Below are 17,884 nucleotides of genomic sequence, written 5' to 3'. Positions count from 1 at the left end.
GTCTTCATCAAAAGAGATGGGAGACAACATTGAGAAATATGTCTCCATTTGATGATGATGAGGACCATGGAGCTTCTCTATCAGATGTAAGGGAAACAGTATGCAGAAACCTGTCTTCTTTACATGAAGGCGAAGGAGAAGCCGATCTTCATTAAATGTAGGTGGAGACAATGTCTTTATCAGAGGACGGTGGAGCCAACCTGGGAAGACCAGTCTGCAGATGACGAGAGTGGAGACAATCGGGAAAGACCATTATTGCAGAGGATGGTGGAGCCAACCTGGGGGACCAGTCTGCAGATGACGAGAGTGGAGACAATCTGGAAAGTCCATTATTGGAGAGGACGAAAGTGGAGACAATCTGGAAAGACCATTATTGCAGAGGATGGTGGAGCCAACCTGGGGGAGACCAGTCTGCAGATGATGAGAGTGGAGACAATCTGGAAAGACCATTATTGCAGAGGATGGTGGAGCCAACCTGGGGGACCAGTCTGCAGATGACGAGAGTGGAGACAATCTGGAAAGATCATTATTGCAGAGGACGGTGGAGCCAACCAGGGGAGACAATCTGGAAAGACCATTATTGCAGAGGATGGTGGAGCCAACCTTGGGGACCAGTCTGCAGATGACGAGAGTGGAGACAATCTGGGAAGACCATTATTGCAGAGGACGGTGGAGCCAACCTGGGAGACCAGTCTGCAGATGACGAGAGTGGAGACAATCTGGGAAGACCATTATTGGAGAGACCAGTCTTTGTGAGGAAAGTGGAAACAATGTGATTGATGGGGGGTGGGAGGGGATAACTCGACCATCATTTATATCACAACCATGCTAATCAATAATAAACATAAGCATATCCAGAAGTTTTTTAATTTCTTTTTCTATTAACCTCTTCAGCACTTTAAAGTACATTCAGACACAAAACAATGTAATGGCTTTCGAGCTAGTCAAGCTAATTGCTGTCTATGAGTGTCAAAAGCTATTTGTAAGGGATGTTTATAACTTGTAAGATGAACATTTACTGACTTAGACCACTTCAGTTGTTACTTTTGAGGGAAGGCAACATGAACAATAGTCCATTTCAGGCACAGCACACAAGAGCCTACCATTGCAGGGAAAAGTTGTACATGTAGTTCACTTCAATGTCTGCACCACCAGTGCAACTGTTGTGTCTTGTCAAACATTCTCAATGCAAAAAGTCTCCCAGTATGCAAGACTTCAGTCACAGATAAGCGAAGACGTTTTGACTGTCACAATCCGAGGACGTTTTGGCATGAGGACACTTTGACTGGTAACCTCATTGCACACGTCATTATGTCCTTGTTTCATTCAGTTACAATAACACATCCATTTATATTGTCTATGTGATTAAAATCGTCCTCCTATCTGTATCACCGGTGTTCAGGGACGTGGAAATCTGGCTGGTCGAATATAGGCTTCCTAGGCTTTGAGATTGTGTTCCTGTCAGCTGTGAGAGAAGTTAAGGAATCTAACACAAGGAGCCTCTAATGGTTTAAATGGCGTAGTGGCCAAGCAAATCTGCAGGAGGACCATTATCAACTCAAGTTATATTTGTCTTTCACTTGAACTAAAGTTTGTTTCTTTGCAGATTGTGACTTGGGTCTTACTACTTGGCAATGACAACTGGCCGCGCTGCTAATAACTCCAGAGGGAAAGAAAAAGATCATTACCGGTATGTTATCAAAGCAAAATGGCTACAAACAAATCTTTCAGCCGAATCAATGGGAAAGACAACATTGTGTAAACTAACCAGATCTGGATGAGTCCAGAGTTCATACTGGTAAAAGGATATTTATGTAGCAATTTGAATAGTCCGGTTCCTATATTCATTGGGATGCCCATGATGATACACTCGCTCACTCCGCAGATCTCATCTTTCTGGCCGTGGTAGGCTGCTTCGAATAAGTGGTCTGCGGTCTTCTCAAACTAGAGAAAGAAAGCGGATGAAATAAAGCACAGGGTTAAACATGGAGTGAGACAAGATGGTTCAGAAACTATTAAGAACTTATTTCATAACTACACAGCGAACGTCTCACTTTAATGACATAGCATTTATGAATACTGAGCATATGCAAGAACTGCTATACTTACTGAAGCCAACATAAGTACACTCTCCTTCATTTTTGCCAGTCCATGTCTGGTAATACCCAATACTTCACCCTGAAAGTGATTTGATTAAGATAGAGTATGCAAGTATGAAGTGAAATGTGATGTAATCTTATTAGCACAAACCAAATTCTACTTCTGTAAGACAAATCTTCATTTGAAATTCGAAATCTACATATTACTGTAAACCACCTTAAATCTAAGCTCTTCGGCAGACAACTTTTCAGACTGAGATATAATAGGACACTATTGAGGAACTTCTCTGATTAGATTAAGTATCAGTTGGTAAACAATTGAAACTTACCCTGAAAGTCATGAGATCAGCTAAGAGCATGACGTGACGGATATCAATACTCATGCCATGGTTCACCATCGTGTACTGGATCTCACTCATGATTGTAGACCTAGGAAAGGGAGGGAATGTCTTGTTAGGTTGAGATTTATGGATTATGTCCTTTTTCAGTTAACGCCTTGGGCGTCCAACGACCCAGATCTACATCTTCAACCCCCAACCTTTCGGTGCCCAACGACATACATAGATCCACTTTGGTCATGATGTAAATGACACCAACGCCATCTGATGGGCTAGTCCTGAACCAAAGGAAGCTCCTCACTTCAGTATTCTCTGTGCAAGTTTGAAATCTGGGGAGGGTCGAGTAGGCTGTAGCTGTTATCAACTCCATACTTTGAAGATGCGGCACACATCAGGCCCTCGATTAGATTAGAAGGAATGCCCTCAGAAGTTTTACAATAAAAGGCAGTGCTAATAAGCTAAGGAAGACAAAACCTTCACACACCTTGCAGCTTCAATGCCTAACGTCTTTTCCACTTCGAAAGTGTTATTAGATGTAGTCTGGCTGTAGTTGACCCCAGGAGTAGCAAGGACATATCGCAAGTTGTCACCTTCGACTAAGAGTTTATATGTGTTGCCTCCTTTCTTCTCGTCGATGTGGATGACGGCTCTGGTGACTTGCTGGATGCCCTGGAATGGTAGAACGCCAACATCAGCAGAGTTAGACTTTGCTCAACTACAGTAAGGTAAAGATGTTTCGCCGAGACCTCTGCGATGTCGGAAAAATGTCACCTGCAATAACCACGACCGATTTATGTTGCATACGATTATGAGCACAGGTTGGCAGTGACAAGAATCACCTGTTTGCAGGGGGCTTAACTGTGGAAAGTGTGTATCAGGCAACACCGTCGATCACGTGCTTACCTTAATTACCACCTTTGGTAAGGTTTCCTTCAATTGCTGCATGACATAGTACATGGAGCTTTTACTGGTCTCCACCGGCTCCACACAAATTATGTTATCATTGTGGCAGCGGATTTGCTGAAATATACGTTTATAGATACTTAGGCAGTAGGAAAGAGTGCACAAATCTACCCGACTTCCCCCGGATGACAATAGCAGTAAATGAGACTTCTCACATAACCAAAAGGTGGTCAGGAGATACACACACACATCGGATTATCTTTTAGGTTGTCGAGCCCTCCGGGGTATGACCATCCAAATGGTTTACTGGTCCCAAGACTAGATTCACTAATCATATACACCAACAGAGCTTGTACGCCCCCCAGGAATATAAACTCCAAGTAAGTAGAAGTTGACAGACAGATGGTCATGAATCGTGTCCGTACTGACAGCACCTGTAGTCAGTGCATGGTTGACAACCTCTTGATTGCTTCTCACTTACCCCAGGCTTTATCCTCAGTTTTGAACTGCAGATAGACTGCACAATGGAATCGATTGACACCTCAAGCTGCAGACAGAAAAGAACAAATTCTGTTGGAAAATTATTGCTTAATTGGTACATGGATCTGCCCTAAAACATTATGTCCAGGCCCATTTTACAAAATATTCCTGGAAAACCATCTTGATATGGGAGCCCCCAAGAAGGCCAGCCAGGCCAGAGACCACAGCAAGGTCCTAGGATCACAAAGACACCAAATAGACACACTTTTGGAGGAGACTATTGCCGATCTTTTAGAGCAGACTTTACCTTGAGCAATTTGATTCTCTCCAAGTCCAGCTTGACCATAATGAAGCAGTCGTCTGGCAGAAACACCTCTTCCATATACTCAGACACCTCACCAAGTATCGTCTTCTCAATCCTACCCTTGACGACGCGGGCAAACTCCTGATCATCATCAACATCCAAACACGCGGTAATAATCGGTGTACTGATGTTCTTGGCGGCATTAATAATCTCTTTAATTCGTGGCACTCCTAGAGTGATGTTCATGGACGCTACACCAGCAAAATGAAACGTCTTCAGCGTCATCTGGGTACCAGGTTCCCCGATACTCTGAGCACCAAGGGCACCGACGGCCGAGCCTGGCTCGATCTTCGCCCTCATGTATTTCTCTTTGCAACACTTCATGAATTCTTTCAATTGCACTTCAGTAACTCTTTCAAGTTGATAGATTACTGGAAAGCAAAAGGGACATCTAATCACCTAATTATAGACCTGCATCTAGGGATAATTCTTAAAACTGTCTTTCTTGAAGTAAAGTGACTTCCCGCAGGTCGAACGAGTAACTGGCCTATGAAGTTGTTGGTATTACGAGTCAAACACTAGAAGAACTATCCAGGAGTTGAGCTGATTATTATTTACAGCACAGGCAGCACCCTTGATAGTCCTCTGTTGGTCTAGGAGGAGGAGAAAGCTCAGGCAGACACACGCAAGTTTAAATACAGGGCAGGTTCCATTTGCATTTGAGTGACAAGTACATTAGACCACACAGTCACTAGAGCTGAGGCTATCCTTGGAGTTGTTACAGTTTGAATTTCCTTAATCTCACCTGGAGGTGTCAGATGATAGGATGCAAAGCGTGCTCGCAGAGCTTCCGTATTCATAGCTAGGTTCTTCAGGAAAGCTCTGAAATAAGACAACGAAGAATCACCAACTGGTCTATAGGTCCAACTACTACTTTGTGTAGAATTGATTCCGTCACTTTTTGAAGCTGATATATGTAGCTTTCTATCAAAGTGAGTGGCCAGAGTTATCATTTCAAAATACAAATTTTATGGCTCTGCGAGGAAAATGTCGTAATAACTGTCCAGAACTGCATGCTATAGGAGAATGTATTTACCTTAGTTCTTCATCCAACTCTTCACTACACTCTTTATAACTGCCATCACTCATTTCATCCTCCATTATAGCCAGTATCTGAGATGCAGAGAGTGAGAGGTCGCCCAGGCGATGGAATTTGGCCTGCATGAAGAATGGCAGGAATGTTATGATGAGGTGAAGTAGAACCATTCAATTATAGCAGAGCACAACAAAGAAATCAAGGGGCCAACTTAGAATCAATAAACCTCAGATCCCAACACATTTGACTAATTTACCCGATTTAGAAATTTGTGGTCACTTGTGGAAAGTGAGAGCAGAAGGCACAAGTACAGGTGGTATCTGCCCCTCTTGATTCAGGTTTGGCTGTGTATGTACATGGCTTCCTTCACAACCTTTTCAAACTATCTCTATGGATGCAGCAGGCTAAGGCACTTCAGTTTCTTTCTGCATTAAGTAATAAATGAACACAGATAATCGAAGCAACGTTACCTTATTATGTTCAAGTACTCGAGTGAACTCTAGCGGTCTATCTTTCCCCTCCATAGCTGCAGGGTCCAGCCCATCACCTCCATATGTGAACTGAACAATATCTCCCATAGAGTTACGCACCGTCATGTCATACTGAGAACACAGATCTTCAAGAGACTGAAATGGCATAAAGATCATTTATACATCATAAGATAGCCAAGTAACCCGAGTTTCAAGGTGTGTTGACCTAACGCATCACAGCAGCTCGGTCAAGTTACCAGGAGTACACACCGTAATACATCGCAGCAGAGCCTAACAAGATTTTGACAGGAGCTGTTTTCAAACCTACATCTTCCACACTAATGACAATTTGAAGTAGCCTGATATAGGACCCAGTTGGATCGAAATCATTGAGATAAATGTACCTCTCACCCATTCTGGTTTTCTACTTCTATCTACTGGTGCCTCTATTCTAAATCGTCTTTCAAAGAGGATGCCACTTTCCAAAAAGATAATTCCCCCCAACATACCTTGACCAACCTCCTCTGCATGTAGCCTGTCTCTGCAGTTTTTACAGCAGTATCAACAAGACCTTCCCTGCCACCCATCGTATGGAAGAAGAACTCGGTGGGGGTCAGACCAGAGTAGAAACTGTTGCTAACAAAACCCTTAGCGGCAGGGGTCTTGGCTGAAAGACAAATTAGAAATGATCAGGTATGCATTGTAGTAGAAAGGGACGTGGAAGTGGTCACAACAAGATGATTTTCATTTCCTTAGACATGAACCATTTTTTGTTGAATGAATAACATCTCGTAGAAAACTGGTTCAGCCAGAGAAATTATTATCAACTTACAGAATCTTTCAAAATGTGGCAAAGCTCGATCTTCAAATCCATTAGGCACTCTCTTTCCGCTGATGGCCTGCTGACCCACACAGGCTATCATCTGTGAGATGTTGATGAAGGAGCCTTTAGAGCCGCACACAGCCATGACCAGCGGGCCGTTACTCTTCACCAGCTCTCTCAGGCAAGCCTGGCCGGCACGGTCTCGAATCACAGAGAGCTCTCGGAGGATCACGGCCTAGAATGAAGAAGTATGACACCATTACAACATCTGCGGTGTAAATGGTGTTTGCAGCAATGTCTCTATTTGGCCATTTGAGATGTCATTGTCTGTAGCCTGGAGGCTTTACTATTGAGACGTTTTGTCAGGTACAACAAAAATAGTTGCGTTTAACCTTGTCGCAAAGTGACCACTCCTACCTCCAGTGTCTCCTCTTCTGTACAGCCAGGCTGTGTCTGTAACCGCCCCTCTTCAAGATCCTGGATGAACTCGTTACACTTGGAATAACCCTCATCCAGCAGTTGATGCTTTGCCGTCAGCAGACCTATACCTGGGGTCACATCGCCAATACCAATGGAAAAACCCCTATTGCCTGAAAAATATCATGTTGTCATTATCACATGTGTGGAAGTCAACAGTAACATTTACACTTTACAACCCAAATTAGATACACTTCAACTTTTTTTAGCATTTGTTTTCAACATGACAGCATTTTGTGTGCATTGCTGCAATTATTTGCTATGACAGTAACTTCATCTTTTGCTTATAGAGGGCAAGTCCACATCAGAATACAATCATTTGCCAGCACTAGCGTAGACACTCAGGTCAAAGAAATCACACTGTTAAATATTTCTGCAATTACTTACTAAGGTAAGCAGGACAGAGCTTGGCCAGTCTGGACAATGCATCAGCACAGCACTCCTCGCCATAGTCTCGCAACAAAATATAGAAGATATTTGACTTTGAACCCGAGCCCAAGGTCGCCTTGTCCATAGCACCACACATCAGCTGACTATTGTGCATAACCACAACTGAAAGAACACAAGAAGATTTCTCTTAAACACAATAAAAACTTTGGTAGAAACACAACTTCCTCTGTCAAATGGTGCCGACCTTTGACAAAGACCAAATTACTTTCTATATAAGCTAATTACTTAAAACTACTGTCAAGATCTAAAAATTGACAGCACTTGACAGATGTACAAAGTTTAATGGAACAACTTTCCTTTGTTTGAGAAAACAGATACAAGTATATCGTATGTCCAAGCTAGGTACTTACACGAGTCATTGTAACACATATCATCACCAGTCGAATAGTTCTTTCCTTTAGACCGGAGGTTAGCAAGCACAGGGCTGTCATTATTTGGCCTGATTATCAAGCTGAAGATTTGTTTTCCAGTCCACAGTTTACATGGCTGAAAAACAAGAATAAAGAGTCCAAATTGGTGTTGATGTTTAGAGGGGAAATTCAACTCTGAAGAATGTGAGGAGGAACTTGACTGAGCTTGAATCTCACCTTGAATATGGCAGGTGGTGGCAGATCTATCCTGACATTCATATCTTTCCCCGAGAGGATGGCAGCGATTAATTGACAAGCTCGGTTTCGGTCAAAGAACACATCCTTCTGGGTAATGAGGTAGGCACCAGTAATGAAATCCTGTATGGCAGCAATGAGGGGTTCGCCGTTCCTTGGCGTGACTATGTTCGACTTGGACTGAAAACAGGAACAAAAGGTAAAGCTTGGCTTTCTAAACAAGGAGTTATCAAGGAATCTTTCCTCAAAGCAACCGACCTTACAGTGTCTTCGAAGTACAGTACGTGAAATAGCAGCTACTAAGTCGAATGTTGAAAAATCCTCTCAAATCGGTTGATACTCAGTAAGGAGTCAGGCACTCAAACCACCACACTCTCAACTCCAACAGAAGCTTCAAGTGTATTATTCAACTCGAATGGGATTGTGTGTCTGACAGTAATATCATCAGTGACCTTTTTATCGAGTTCCATGGAGCTGAACTCCAGTGGTTGGTTGTCAGTTACCAACCAATGAAAATTTGGCGTCAGCGGCGAATGTCCTGTGACAGTTGTGTATCAAGCAATGGTGATACTCACCCCCATGAGTACGATGGCCTCAGCCTTAGCCTCCTCAGTCTGTGGAAGATGCAAGTTCATCTCATCACCATCAAAATCAGCATTGAAAGGACCGCAACAACATTCATTAAAACGGAATGTCCGATGGGGCTTCACTTTGGCCTGGAACAATAAGTAATTTCTCATTGATATGGATACATATAGCAAAACAATATAAGCTCACCTTATATATGTTTGATTAGCTATTAGGCATATTTGTACAACTGCTTTGTCTCAACTGGTCCCTAGCCTTGGAGTACTGACTTAAGTCTCCACCACTCCAAGGATGATATTGCACCTCTTACACCTAACTGAGGCAAACTCAGTAAATAACTGTCTAAAGATCAGAGAAACAAATAAATTGGAAATGATCAGTTCAAAAATCTCCCAGTTTCGTAAGCTGTAAAATATCACAAAACACAACCAAGCTTACATAAAATGCCTGAATACTGAGTTTGTGTAACGAAGGCTGGCGATTGAATAACACAACATCTCCGTCCATCAGATGTCTCTCCACAGTGTCTCCCAACTTCAACTCTTGAGCAATCTTCGTGCGATTGCCATATCGCAAAAATCTGGAAAATGACACATAGAAAACGCCATGAGGAGTACGAAAATCTAGTGACGGTTGGTCCAGGCAGAACCTGGATGGCGTACACCTGCTAGTTTCATGAGCTGTTGAGGAGTACAACTCATGAATTGTCTTTCATGGGGAGAACAAAAGCAAGACTATTGGTACACATAGGCATTTCAGTGGCAAACCAGGGCCAACTGATTGTCATTTCCACTGAACAATAAAAAGAGTTGTCTAAAAATTTAATACCTTTTGATTTTTGTTCCCTTCTCTTCAATGAAGTTGGCCCCCGGATGGACATCACAACCATTCATGACCAACTGCCTCATGAGCTTCACATTGGCTTTGTTAACCTTCTCTGGGTATGTAAGAATTTTTGCCACATGCACAGGGACGGCGACCTGATCGATCCGCATATTAGGGTCAGGTGATATCACAGTTCTGCTCGAGTAGTCGACACGTTTGCCGGACAAGTTCCCACGGAAGCGACCTTGCTTCCCCTTTAACCGCTGAACGAAACCTCTCATTGGTTTTTTAGGCTGAAATGATGAATGAATGATGAAAACAAAGAAACCAGCCATACAATGTATAGAGTTGATAAGGTCTGAGAAGACATATATCATGACATCTGCTGACCACAGCACATCCTGGATAGATGCCTGAACTGACCAACTTTAACAGGACAGCTATTTGATGATCAGGATCGACCACTGCAACAGATGACGACATTCATCACTATTGAAAAGAACCATCTGAGAAAGCAGAAGAAGCAAACCTACTCACCTGCATATTAAGTGGAATTCCCGACGTCTCACTGTTAAACAAGAGAGCGACTTGTAGCTGTAGGAAGTCCCAGTCTTCCATGATCATCTGCATCTTAGCACCCGATGCTCGATGTTTCTCGATGACGTCATTCAAAAAGATGATCTCTGTGAGCTTCATAGTGATGTCATCTTCGTTACTGAAATATTGAACATGATATTTTTTCAATTTTGTGAGAGAGAAAACCTTTGATGAGGAAGTTACACCCACACTCTAATAAGGGCAATAGTTAACCAGTTAACGCTACAGACATTTGTTGATGGGAAATGTGGTCTAGTGGCTAATAATGTGTGGGAATCCAATCATCATATGCGCAACCCGACACAAAATCTGGAAATTTCATTTCAACTCCTTACAATGGTGGTACTTACGTTCCTGACTTGAGATCTGAGACAACCGATGGGCGGATACAGATGGGCGAGACAGGTATCCGCTGCAAGATGAGATTCTCAGGATGACCACTCTCTGGACTCATCAACAATAGAGGGAGCTCATCTTGTGGGATAGTGCGGAACAGGTTGAGGACTATCAGTGGGTTAAGCATTTCCTTGAAGCAGAAGACAAGTTAATAGATACTGCGAGAGGAATGTCAATGTACGTACAATAGAACCTCCCTTACCAGGACTGCCTCTTTAGTCAATGACTATGGTCAGGAATTGGTCTTTTCTATTCAAAATGACATAATAAGGGTCCTATCATATAATAATCTTCCTATCTCCATAAAATTTTTGTATTATTTCCATTCCGTATCAAACTCACCTGTGTCTTACTAAGGTGGGCCTCTATCTCTTTATTGTGTTCAACCGCATCATCAAAGGAGTGGATGAACTCTTGGACGATTGCATCTGTCTTCTTGGTCGATCTGTACTTATCATGGACAATCTTTAGCATGCTGCATTTCTTTACAACTCCTACAACAAAAGGGGGGTCAAGGTAAATGTTAGTTCTTTTGTAAGCTCTAATAAAGCACTTTATTATGGATTGTACAGAAGAAGCCTTCTTTGTACCTTTTAAAATATGATCATCTTTTCTTCAAATATTTTCCAGCATACTCCCTAGTTTTTCAGAAAATAATAGCAGTGGATTCCGTCTGCTAAAACTTGGGGTTGAATGAGATGTTTTGCTACTTACCATTTACAGCACCACAGAAAGGACAATCTTTGACTTTCTTGCACTTTTCTCCAATCTTTTTCGTCAAAGCTTTCTTCTGAAGGTAGCCCATATTGGGCCTCTTCAACGTTTCCATGAAGCCCCTTCTCTGGTCTGCTGGCAGAAGAATGTGACTGCAGGTCTGAAATGTAATATTTATTGACATGACAAATGGAGACTCCTTCGATGCTTTTGAAAAAGCAGTTTCTCGTAAAGCATTGGATTGGCATTCCACCAGGATTAACAATCAGTGGCCACTGCACAATTCCAATACTGCAAATTCGCATCCAACATCTTAACAAGTTTTTCTTCAGTGTTTGCCATAAGACATTGGTGCTTTTCACAGCAGTTGGGTGCCAAGTTTTGTCCAGTTCTTGTGTCAAATTCGAATATAATGAAGGTAAAATTAGCACTGGTACAACAAATCCTAACTCTGTTTCTTTATTGTGTTTGCCAAAAGGCATTGAAACTCTCAGTTACACATTTCATAAATGGTACAGCCTGGGTTCATTCAAGACAATTTTTCTTTCCCCGAATTGAAAGAAAGAGATCTTCCTCTTTGAATTACCTTGCATATTTTTTGTAAGATGTTGATGATGGTGCGGAAGTAACCAATATGGAAGACAGGGAGGCCAAGGTCGAGGTAACCATAGTGACCAGTACATTCTGCGAGATTTTTACCACATGTTTCACATAGATTGTCCTTCTCACTGGTGCCCTGAAAACAGAAAAGTCACTGCAACTTGGAAAATTTATTGTATTAACGCCATCACTGCGAGAAAATTTCCGAAATGACTGCCAAGTCCCATTACTTTACTGCTCAACTTGTTCTGAAATGAAACGGCTTCCACTACAACACCAGATGTTATGGGAGTACTGTTAATTGTCATAAGATTTCAGTTGCTAGCGACCACACAATACACAAAACGGCTAACAAAGAATAAGGAATTTTTGTTTTTTTATTCGGTCACTCACCATTTTATGATCAAGCACGCCATAAGAGACAGGTTTTCTGGATCCACTTTGATCATAAAGCACTTTACTGATGACATTCACATGAGCTTGCTTGCGCATCTCATCGGCACTCATCAGACCGAAGGTCACCTGGTGGCTGAAGTGCAAGTTAATGGACGATGTAATGTAACATAACTTAGAACGGGCAATGACAAATTGCCCATAGACAAAATTTTACGTCATTCTGATGTCGTGTGGAACTGTGAGTAGGTGTATAGAGGAAAAATGTGTCTCCGATATAGTTGCCCATCCATTTAGGCTGGGACGACACCAATACTGCTGGGACGACACCAATACTGCTGGGCCAACTGGCTGCAGGTAAGCACCGAAACAGACCTACATGACTACACGCCTACAGCTAGGGTCCGGGGATCATCGGGCAAGATGATGACAGGAGTTGCAACACAGGCCAATATCTAAACGGTACTTGTTTAGTCGTTGTCAGCATCACTGTCAAAGAGTCCTTGTGCTTCACCTAATTACATGGAACTGATCAGCATTTGCAAGCATTCACTATTCAGTTCGTTTTAGAAAAAGTGTGTAAATTAAGGTGAAATTTGACAGTGTCTTCTCACATTTTCTTGGCCACATCGGCCTCTCTGAACTGTTCCTTCACCATCTTCAGGTTGACTGAGTGCTCTTCATCAAATAATGCATTGATTCATCAGAAACTTGAGTTTATTGCACAAAATTTGCCAAGTTGTGCTCATCATGCTCTGCAAGGCAATGTTGCAACAAATCAAAAAGAATAGATATCTTCAAATTCAGGCATTATGAAAACATAAAAATATATAATTTTCAAAACTTTATGCATGTGATATCTCATATATTTCTTTTTAAAAGTTTTGTCGGCTTTTAGAGCAAATTCCTAGCGAATATGTATGAGTTGTAGTTATTTTTTGGCAACATCAACAAATCCGAAAAAATGGCCACAGCTTTGGAACAGTACGTCAACAGCGTACGAACTCTGTCCTCCCAGGGTAAGACGAGATAATCAAATTTCACATAAGTCGTCTCTAATGTACTTTAACAAGCTTTTCTTCAGATAAGTATCAGAATAGGGTGGCTGGGTACGCATTAACTAACCTAGAAAACGGGAAGCCTGGTGTCCGAAATTAGATACTTTTTGACATAGAAAAATTGTACAGCGGTTTCAATGTAAAATTCCTTCACTTATTTACCGGATGAAATTTGACAGTTTATGCAGCAGGTAGCATGCAACACAGGCTACTCAATTAAGTGTCTGTAGGTGTTCAAAGCGTTAGATTATTTTGAAGATGTGTGATAGGAAGAGGGAGCAAGGAATCCACACTGACCACAGGCACAGTGCCAGCTAGTCCCAAGCAAGGAATCCACAGTGGCCAGTGCCAGTCCCGTGGTCTCAATCGGTCTCATTCTCTTCTTTCAGGGAACTTCTCACAACTCTGTGAACTTATCTCAAAGAATCAAGAATGCTTGGCCAAGAACCTTCCCCACCTTGACAATGTGCTGGCAACTCTGGACATTCAGCAACATTCTCTTGGGGTGTTGGGTATCTTGTAAGTAAACACTGCCATATTTGAATAGTTCATCCATGAGCTGGTGGAAGTTTGTTATAAGTGGATTATTAGTATTCAAAAGTGCTCCACTATCTTCACCTGTTACCTGAAAGATTGGGACTCCCTCAAATTCGCACTTGCAAATGTAGACCTATGCTGCAATTCTGTCCACTGATGACAAGTTGACAGAAATTTTGGCCAGACCAAACCACCCTAAAGATAAGCTTTTGGGATCAACAGAGGTCCTTGAGATAATGATTGATTTTGTGCACATTGCCTAAACTTTAAAGATTATGGTCACAGTAATAATTATTTGCACACAGAAACTAAAGATGTCTGTTGATTTTTGGTTCTTTTCCAGATGTGTGAAAAATGCTAGCAGCAACATCACAGATTTTGAGACGCTGTTTGTCCAGACCCAGGAGTTCTTTAATATGTGCAATGGTGAACATGTCAGATATGCGGTGGATAGTTGTAAGTGTTCATGGTTTCTTTGAGACAATTAACATTGAATTGCAAGAGATCGGAAAAAAATTTCTATTTGAGTGCTGTGTAAGGAATAGTACATCAATATGTTGCAACCATTTTGAGGATAACTTCCTTATCCTTCACATGGTGAGTGACTCTGTAGTTTGAAGCAAACTGAATCAGTTCTAATCCAGCACACAAGTTGGATCTGTCATGAAGGATCATGTGACCTTGATGCATAAATTGATCTAGCCATATCAATTGAACTATGGCATCATTCAGCTATGACTCTTTTTTTTCATTAAAGATGCTGATCTCTGCCACAGATTCACACAGAACTTAGTGGAGAAGAAGGAGGTAAGTGACCACAGGTTTTGAGAAGTGAGTGATAAGGAGCCTAGTGGTTCACCCCACTGCCTACCACGCGATAGGGACCGGTTTCACCCCCTCACTGCACTAAGGGAGTAACAGGTGTTGCTCTAAGCAGTGTAACTTGTCATCTTATTGAGTGTTGACAGTGACACTGTTTAACCTATACCTCGTCTGTTTCAGCCTATTCGAGGTATCTGCATCTTGCTGAAGGCCATAAATAAGATCCAGCTGTTTCCATCACAGTTGACATCCATCCACGTTGATCTCTGTCAGGTTGGTATAATTTGACTCATCTTATTATCATATTTTATTGAGATTGAATGGAACTGGCTGCTACTCTTGCCATCCCCCCTCACACTGTGAGTCCTGACGCTACTCATGTGTTGTTGAAGTGACCATGACTGCACTTGAAAAGTTAGCCTGTGCATGGGTTGATTCTCTAGCTCTTTGCAAATAATCCCAAACGTTCGTCTATATCCATTAACATGGCAGTTCCTCATTTCTTCATTGATTGTAATTGATTCTTACTTTCAGCTGTGTCTCCTGTCGAAATGTTTCAAACCAGCTCTACAGATATTAGATGTGGATACAACAGATGTCAGTAAGGAGGTAAGGTTCCGTGGAGAATATGACTAAGGCCACACCTACTTATACTGCTTCCCATGCTAAACTTATCTAAAGTACTGACCAACTGCTCAATCCCACGTGAGCTTTGGGGCATTTGTATTTTATCTTAAAGGTACATGTTACATTGCAGGGTGGACATTACGATGCGAAGCACTTCCTCCTCTATTATTACTATGGCGGGATGATCTACGCTGGCCTCAAGAACTATGATAGAGCTCTGTACTTCTTTGAGATCGTAAGTATTTCTGTCAATGATGATTCTGTTGATCTTCCAAAGGTTGAAAGTTTAAAGTCTACTGGCCTGTATGATGAATTGCTCAACAGGAATAGTGCAAACAGATTTCTATTCACTGTCTCATTTGATTTATTTTCCTTGTTGTGAATTCAGGCCGTCACCACCCCGAGTATGGCTGTGAGTCACATCATGTTGGAAGCCTACAAGAAGTTCATTCTAGTAGCTCTCATTCTGCTGGGAAAGATTCCATCGTTACCAAAATATACGTCGCAAGTAGTTGGCAGATATGTCAAGGTGAGCAGTCATTCTACAATATGTGACTCAACGTTTTGAATATACATTATAACATAAACAGTCACAGTTTAGCATAATTTTTATAGCTAATACATAAGTGTTGGGTCGCTGTACATATTTCAGGCCTGATGTCTTTCTTACATAACCCAGGTTTAAGCTAGCAGTTTAATTTGATCTTTTCAGTTTTTGCACAGCCACAAAATGGGATGTATTGTTTCTTTAACTCTTGTCATTTTCTGTATTGTTCAGCCCTTGTGTCAGGCATACCATGATGTAGCCTTGGCCTATGGTACAAACAACCCAGCAGAACTACAGGCTGCCGTCAACAAACACACTGAAGTATTCACTAGGGTAAGCACAACTGATCAACTTCTCCCCCAAATTTTCCATTACGGTCCTATCTACATGTAACTGTTTTCTAGTGCCCACTCACATCTCTGCAGCCCCAAACTAAGGAGCCCCGGGGAACGAATATCTTTTGAACCTAGCTGACTTGATTCATGGTGAACTGTGTATGTGCTAACACAAAGAGTATTGCATATCATTTCATATTGCAGGAGAACAACATGGGACTCGTCAAGCAAGTCGTGTCATCACTCTACAGAAAGATGATTCAGAGGCTCACAAAGACGTTCATGACACTCTCGTTATCGGATATGGCCAGCAGGGTTCAGTTATCGGGTCCGAAGGAGGCAGAGAAATATGTGCTACACATGGTATGTATACCAACTATTTAAAATCTTTTGCCTTTCTTCAATCAAAGAACATCTATTTACTTGTACATTCTGTTCTAGTGATCTTGGGACTAGAGACTGTGGTAGTTTCACATTAAGATATCCACCAGGCTGTCCCTGTCTGGCTACTGGGGCCTTGCTTACATATATATGTATGTGTAGTTTAGCTTCCAATTTGAATTGCAAGCTAGGAATTTCATTTCAAGTTCTGCCAATTTTGGTACCTTACAGATTGAAGACGGTGAAGTGTTTGCCACGATCAATCAGAAGGATGGTATGGTCAGCTTCCATGATAATCCTGAGAAATACAACAACATAGACATGCTCGTTAGACTAGATCAAGAGGTAAGGATTATGCAAATAGCAGATGGACAGTAAGTTTTCTGGCAGTCAGCAGTGCTACACAGACCTGTGCCTCAAATCTGGGTTTTGGAAGCTCAGAGGACATTACAGTGAAGGGAAACATTCATACTTGATATGGAAGACTGTAAAATTTCGAAGTCACATGCATTTTATCAGGGGCCATTTTATGGAAGTCGTGTAGTTTACCAAGAATTTCAGGGTCTTTTGACTCACGCTTAGTATTTGAAAGAATGTGGCTTCCGCACTCCCAAACTGCTCACTGATTCGAGACACAGCATGTTTTGGTTTGGGCAATGCCTATCTCACTGTGTTCTCTCAAATATGAAACACACAAGAGAAAAGACTTCTTAAAATTATGACCTAAATGAAGTGTAATCCATGCTTTGTTGATTTCAGATGCAGAAATGTATCCAGTTAGATGAGAAACTTGCAGAGATGGACCGAGAAATTACAGTGAATCCTACTTATGTGAAGAAGGTGAGAGACCTTTTGTGATTCTATGAATGTCACATAGTAAAACTGTGACTGATACTGGTGATTGCTACAAATGTCTTCAATATTACATATACTTTGTTGTCTCTTGAGTAAATATGTCAAAATGCTACTCCTGAGTATACTTGTACATGTACATGTACTTATTTGAACATTGGAATGGAAGGACAAGTGGAAATACTGATTTCAACTTCTGTTGTTCCATTTTCAGAGTTCTGGAGCTCACGAAGATGACCTCCCTGGTCCATCTCTGAAGTTACCAGGATACACAAACACGATGTAGGACCAGAACATTCTTCCTCTTTGTGTTCGACTGGTGAAACATTAGTGCAAACTCGCATGAGGAGGACCAGAACAAAGACTGTGCTGTATCTTATCGTTGGACTTAATGTGCATACTGGGCTCCATCATCTTTTGGAGGTGATCATTCACAAGGACCGAGGTGATCATTCATTACGACTGACATGAATAAATTAAGAGAGTTTTACATCATTATACATGTGTAGCCTGTAAGAGGTGATACTACTCTGTAAATGTCTGAGGTTATTGGTACAAGTGTCTGTG

At 41.7% G+C, this 17,884-nt stretch overlaps 2 protein-coding genes across 2 annotated transcripts; one reads left to right on the top strand and one right to left on the bottom strand.

Annotated features, from left to right (window-relative positions):
* Positions 1-893: 893 nt before the first annotated feature.
* On the bottom strand, positions 894-12,906 carry LOC135485593 (DNA-directed RNA polymerase III subunit RPC1-like). Its single transcript, XM_064767795.1, has 27 exons — positions 12,773-12,906; positions 12,159-12,294; positions 11,752-11,901; positions 11,166-11,325; positions 10,794-10,945; positions 10,406-10,581; positions 9,996-10,173; positions 9,462-9,751; positions 9,072-9,213; positions 8,621-8,761; positions 8,028-8,225; positions 7,791-7,926; positions 7,378-7,542; positions 6,931-7,103; positions 6,523-6,748; positions 6,200-6,357; positions 5,691-5,846; positions 5,221-5,342; positions 4,930-5,006; positions 4,128-4,555; positions 3,822-3,887; positions 3,341-3,457; positions 2,922-3,106; positions 2,429-2,528; positions 2,110-2,178; positions 1,811-1,944; positions 894-1,467 (listed from the first exon to the last, which is right to left on the bottom strand). Exons 1-27 carry the CDS (start codon positions 12,814-12,816, stop codon positions 1,389-1,391), a joined length of 4,158 nt encoding a protein of 1,385 aa, XP_064623865.1. The 5' UTR covers positions 12,817-12,906; the 3' UTR covers positions 894-1,388.
* Positions 12,907-13,121: 215 nt separating this feature from the next.
* On the top strand, positions 13,122-17,882 carry LOC135485606 (COP9 signalosome complex subunit 3-like). The gene is made up of 13 exons (XM_064767822.1): positions 13,122-13,177; positions 13,606-13,735; positions 14,097-14,209; positions 14,511-14,560; positions 14,756-14,848; positions 15,110-15,184; positions 15,333-15,437; positions 15,591-15,731; positions 15,981-16,082; positions 16,289-16,447; positions 16,697-16,810; positions 17,225-17,305; positions 17,532-17,882. The coding sequence occupies exons 1-13, from the start codon at positions 13,123-13,125 to the stop codon at positions 17,601-17,603; spliced, it is 1,290 nt and encodes a 429-aa protein (XP_064623892.1). The 5' UTR covers position 13,122; the 3' UTR covers positions 17,604-17,882.
* The last annotated feature ends 2 nt before the right edge of the window (positions 17,883-17,884 follow it).

Source organism: Lineus longissimus, chromosome 1 (assembly GCF_910592395.1).
Source record: "Lineus longissimus chromosome 1, tnLinLong1.2, whole genome shotgun sequence".
Taxonomy (NCBI): Eukaryota; Metazoa; Nemertea; class Pilidiophora; order Heteronemertea; family Lineidae; genus Lineus; species Lineus longissimus.
Note: the sequence above shows the minus strand (reverse complement) of the source record. Positions and strands in the feature narration are given on the sequence as shown.

What these genes read in the sequence shown, in the direction of transcription:
- LOC135485606 (XM_064767822.1), top strand. Translation starts at nt 13,123, where the DNA reads ATGGCCACAGCTTTGGAACAGTACGTCAACAGCGTACGAACTCTGTCC. An exon ending in CTCTGTACTTCTTTGAGATC is followed by an intron (nt 15,438 to 15,590) that starts GTAAGTATTTCT and finishes TTGTGAATTCAG; the next exon opens with GCCGTCACCACCCCGAGTAT. An exon ending in AGAAATATGTGCTACACATG is followed by an intron (nt 16,448 to 16,696) that starts GTATGTATACCA and finishes GGTACCTTACAG; the next exon opens with ATTGAAGACGGTGAAGTGTT.
- LOC135485593 (XM_064767795.1), bottom strand. Translation starts at nt 12,816, where the DNA reads ATGGTGAAGGAACAGTTCAGAGAGGCCGATGTGGCCAAGAAAAT. An exon ending in TCAGTATTCAGGCATTTTAT is followed by an intron (nt 8,762 to 9,071) that starts GTAAGCTTGGTT and finishes TTATTGTTCCAG; the next exon opens with GCCAAAGTGAAGCCCCATCG. An exon ending in CTATTCAAATTGCTACATAA is followed by an intron (nt 1,468 to 1,810) that starts ATATCCTTTTAC and finishes AACTTCTCTCAC; the next exon opens with AGCTGACAGGAACACAATCT.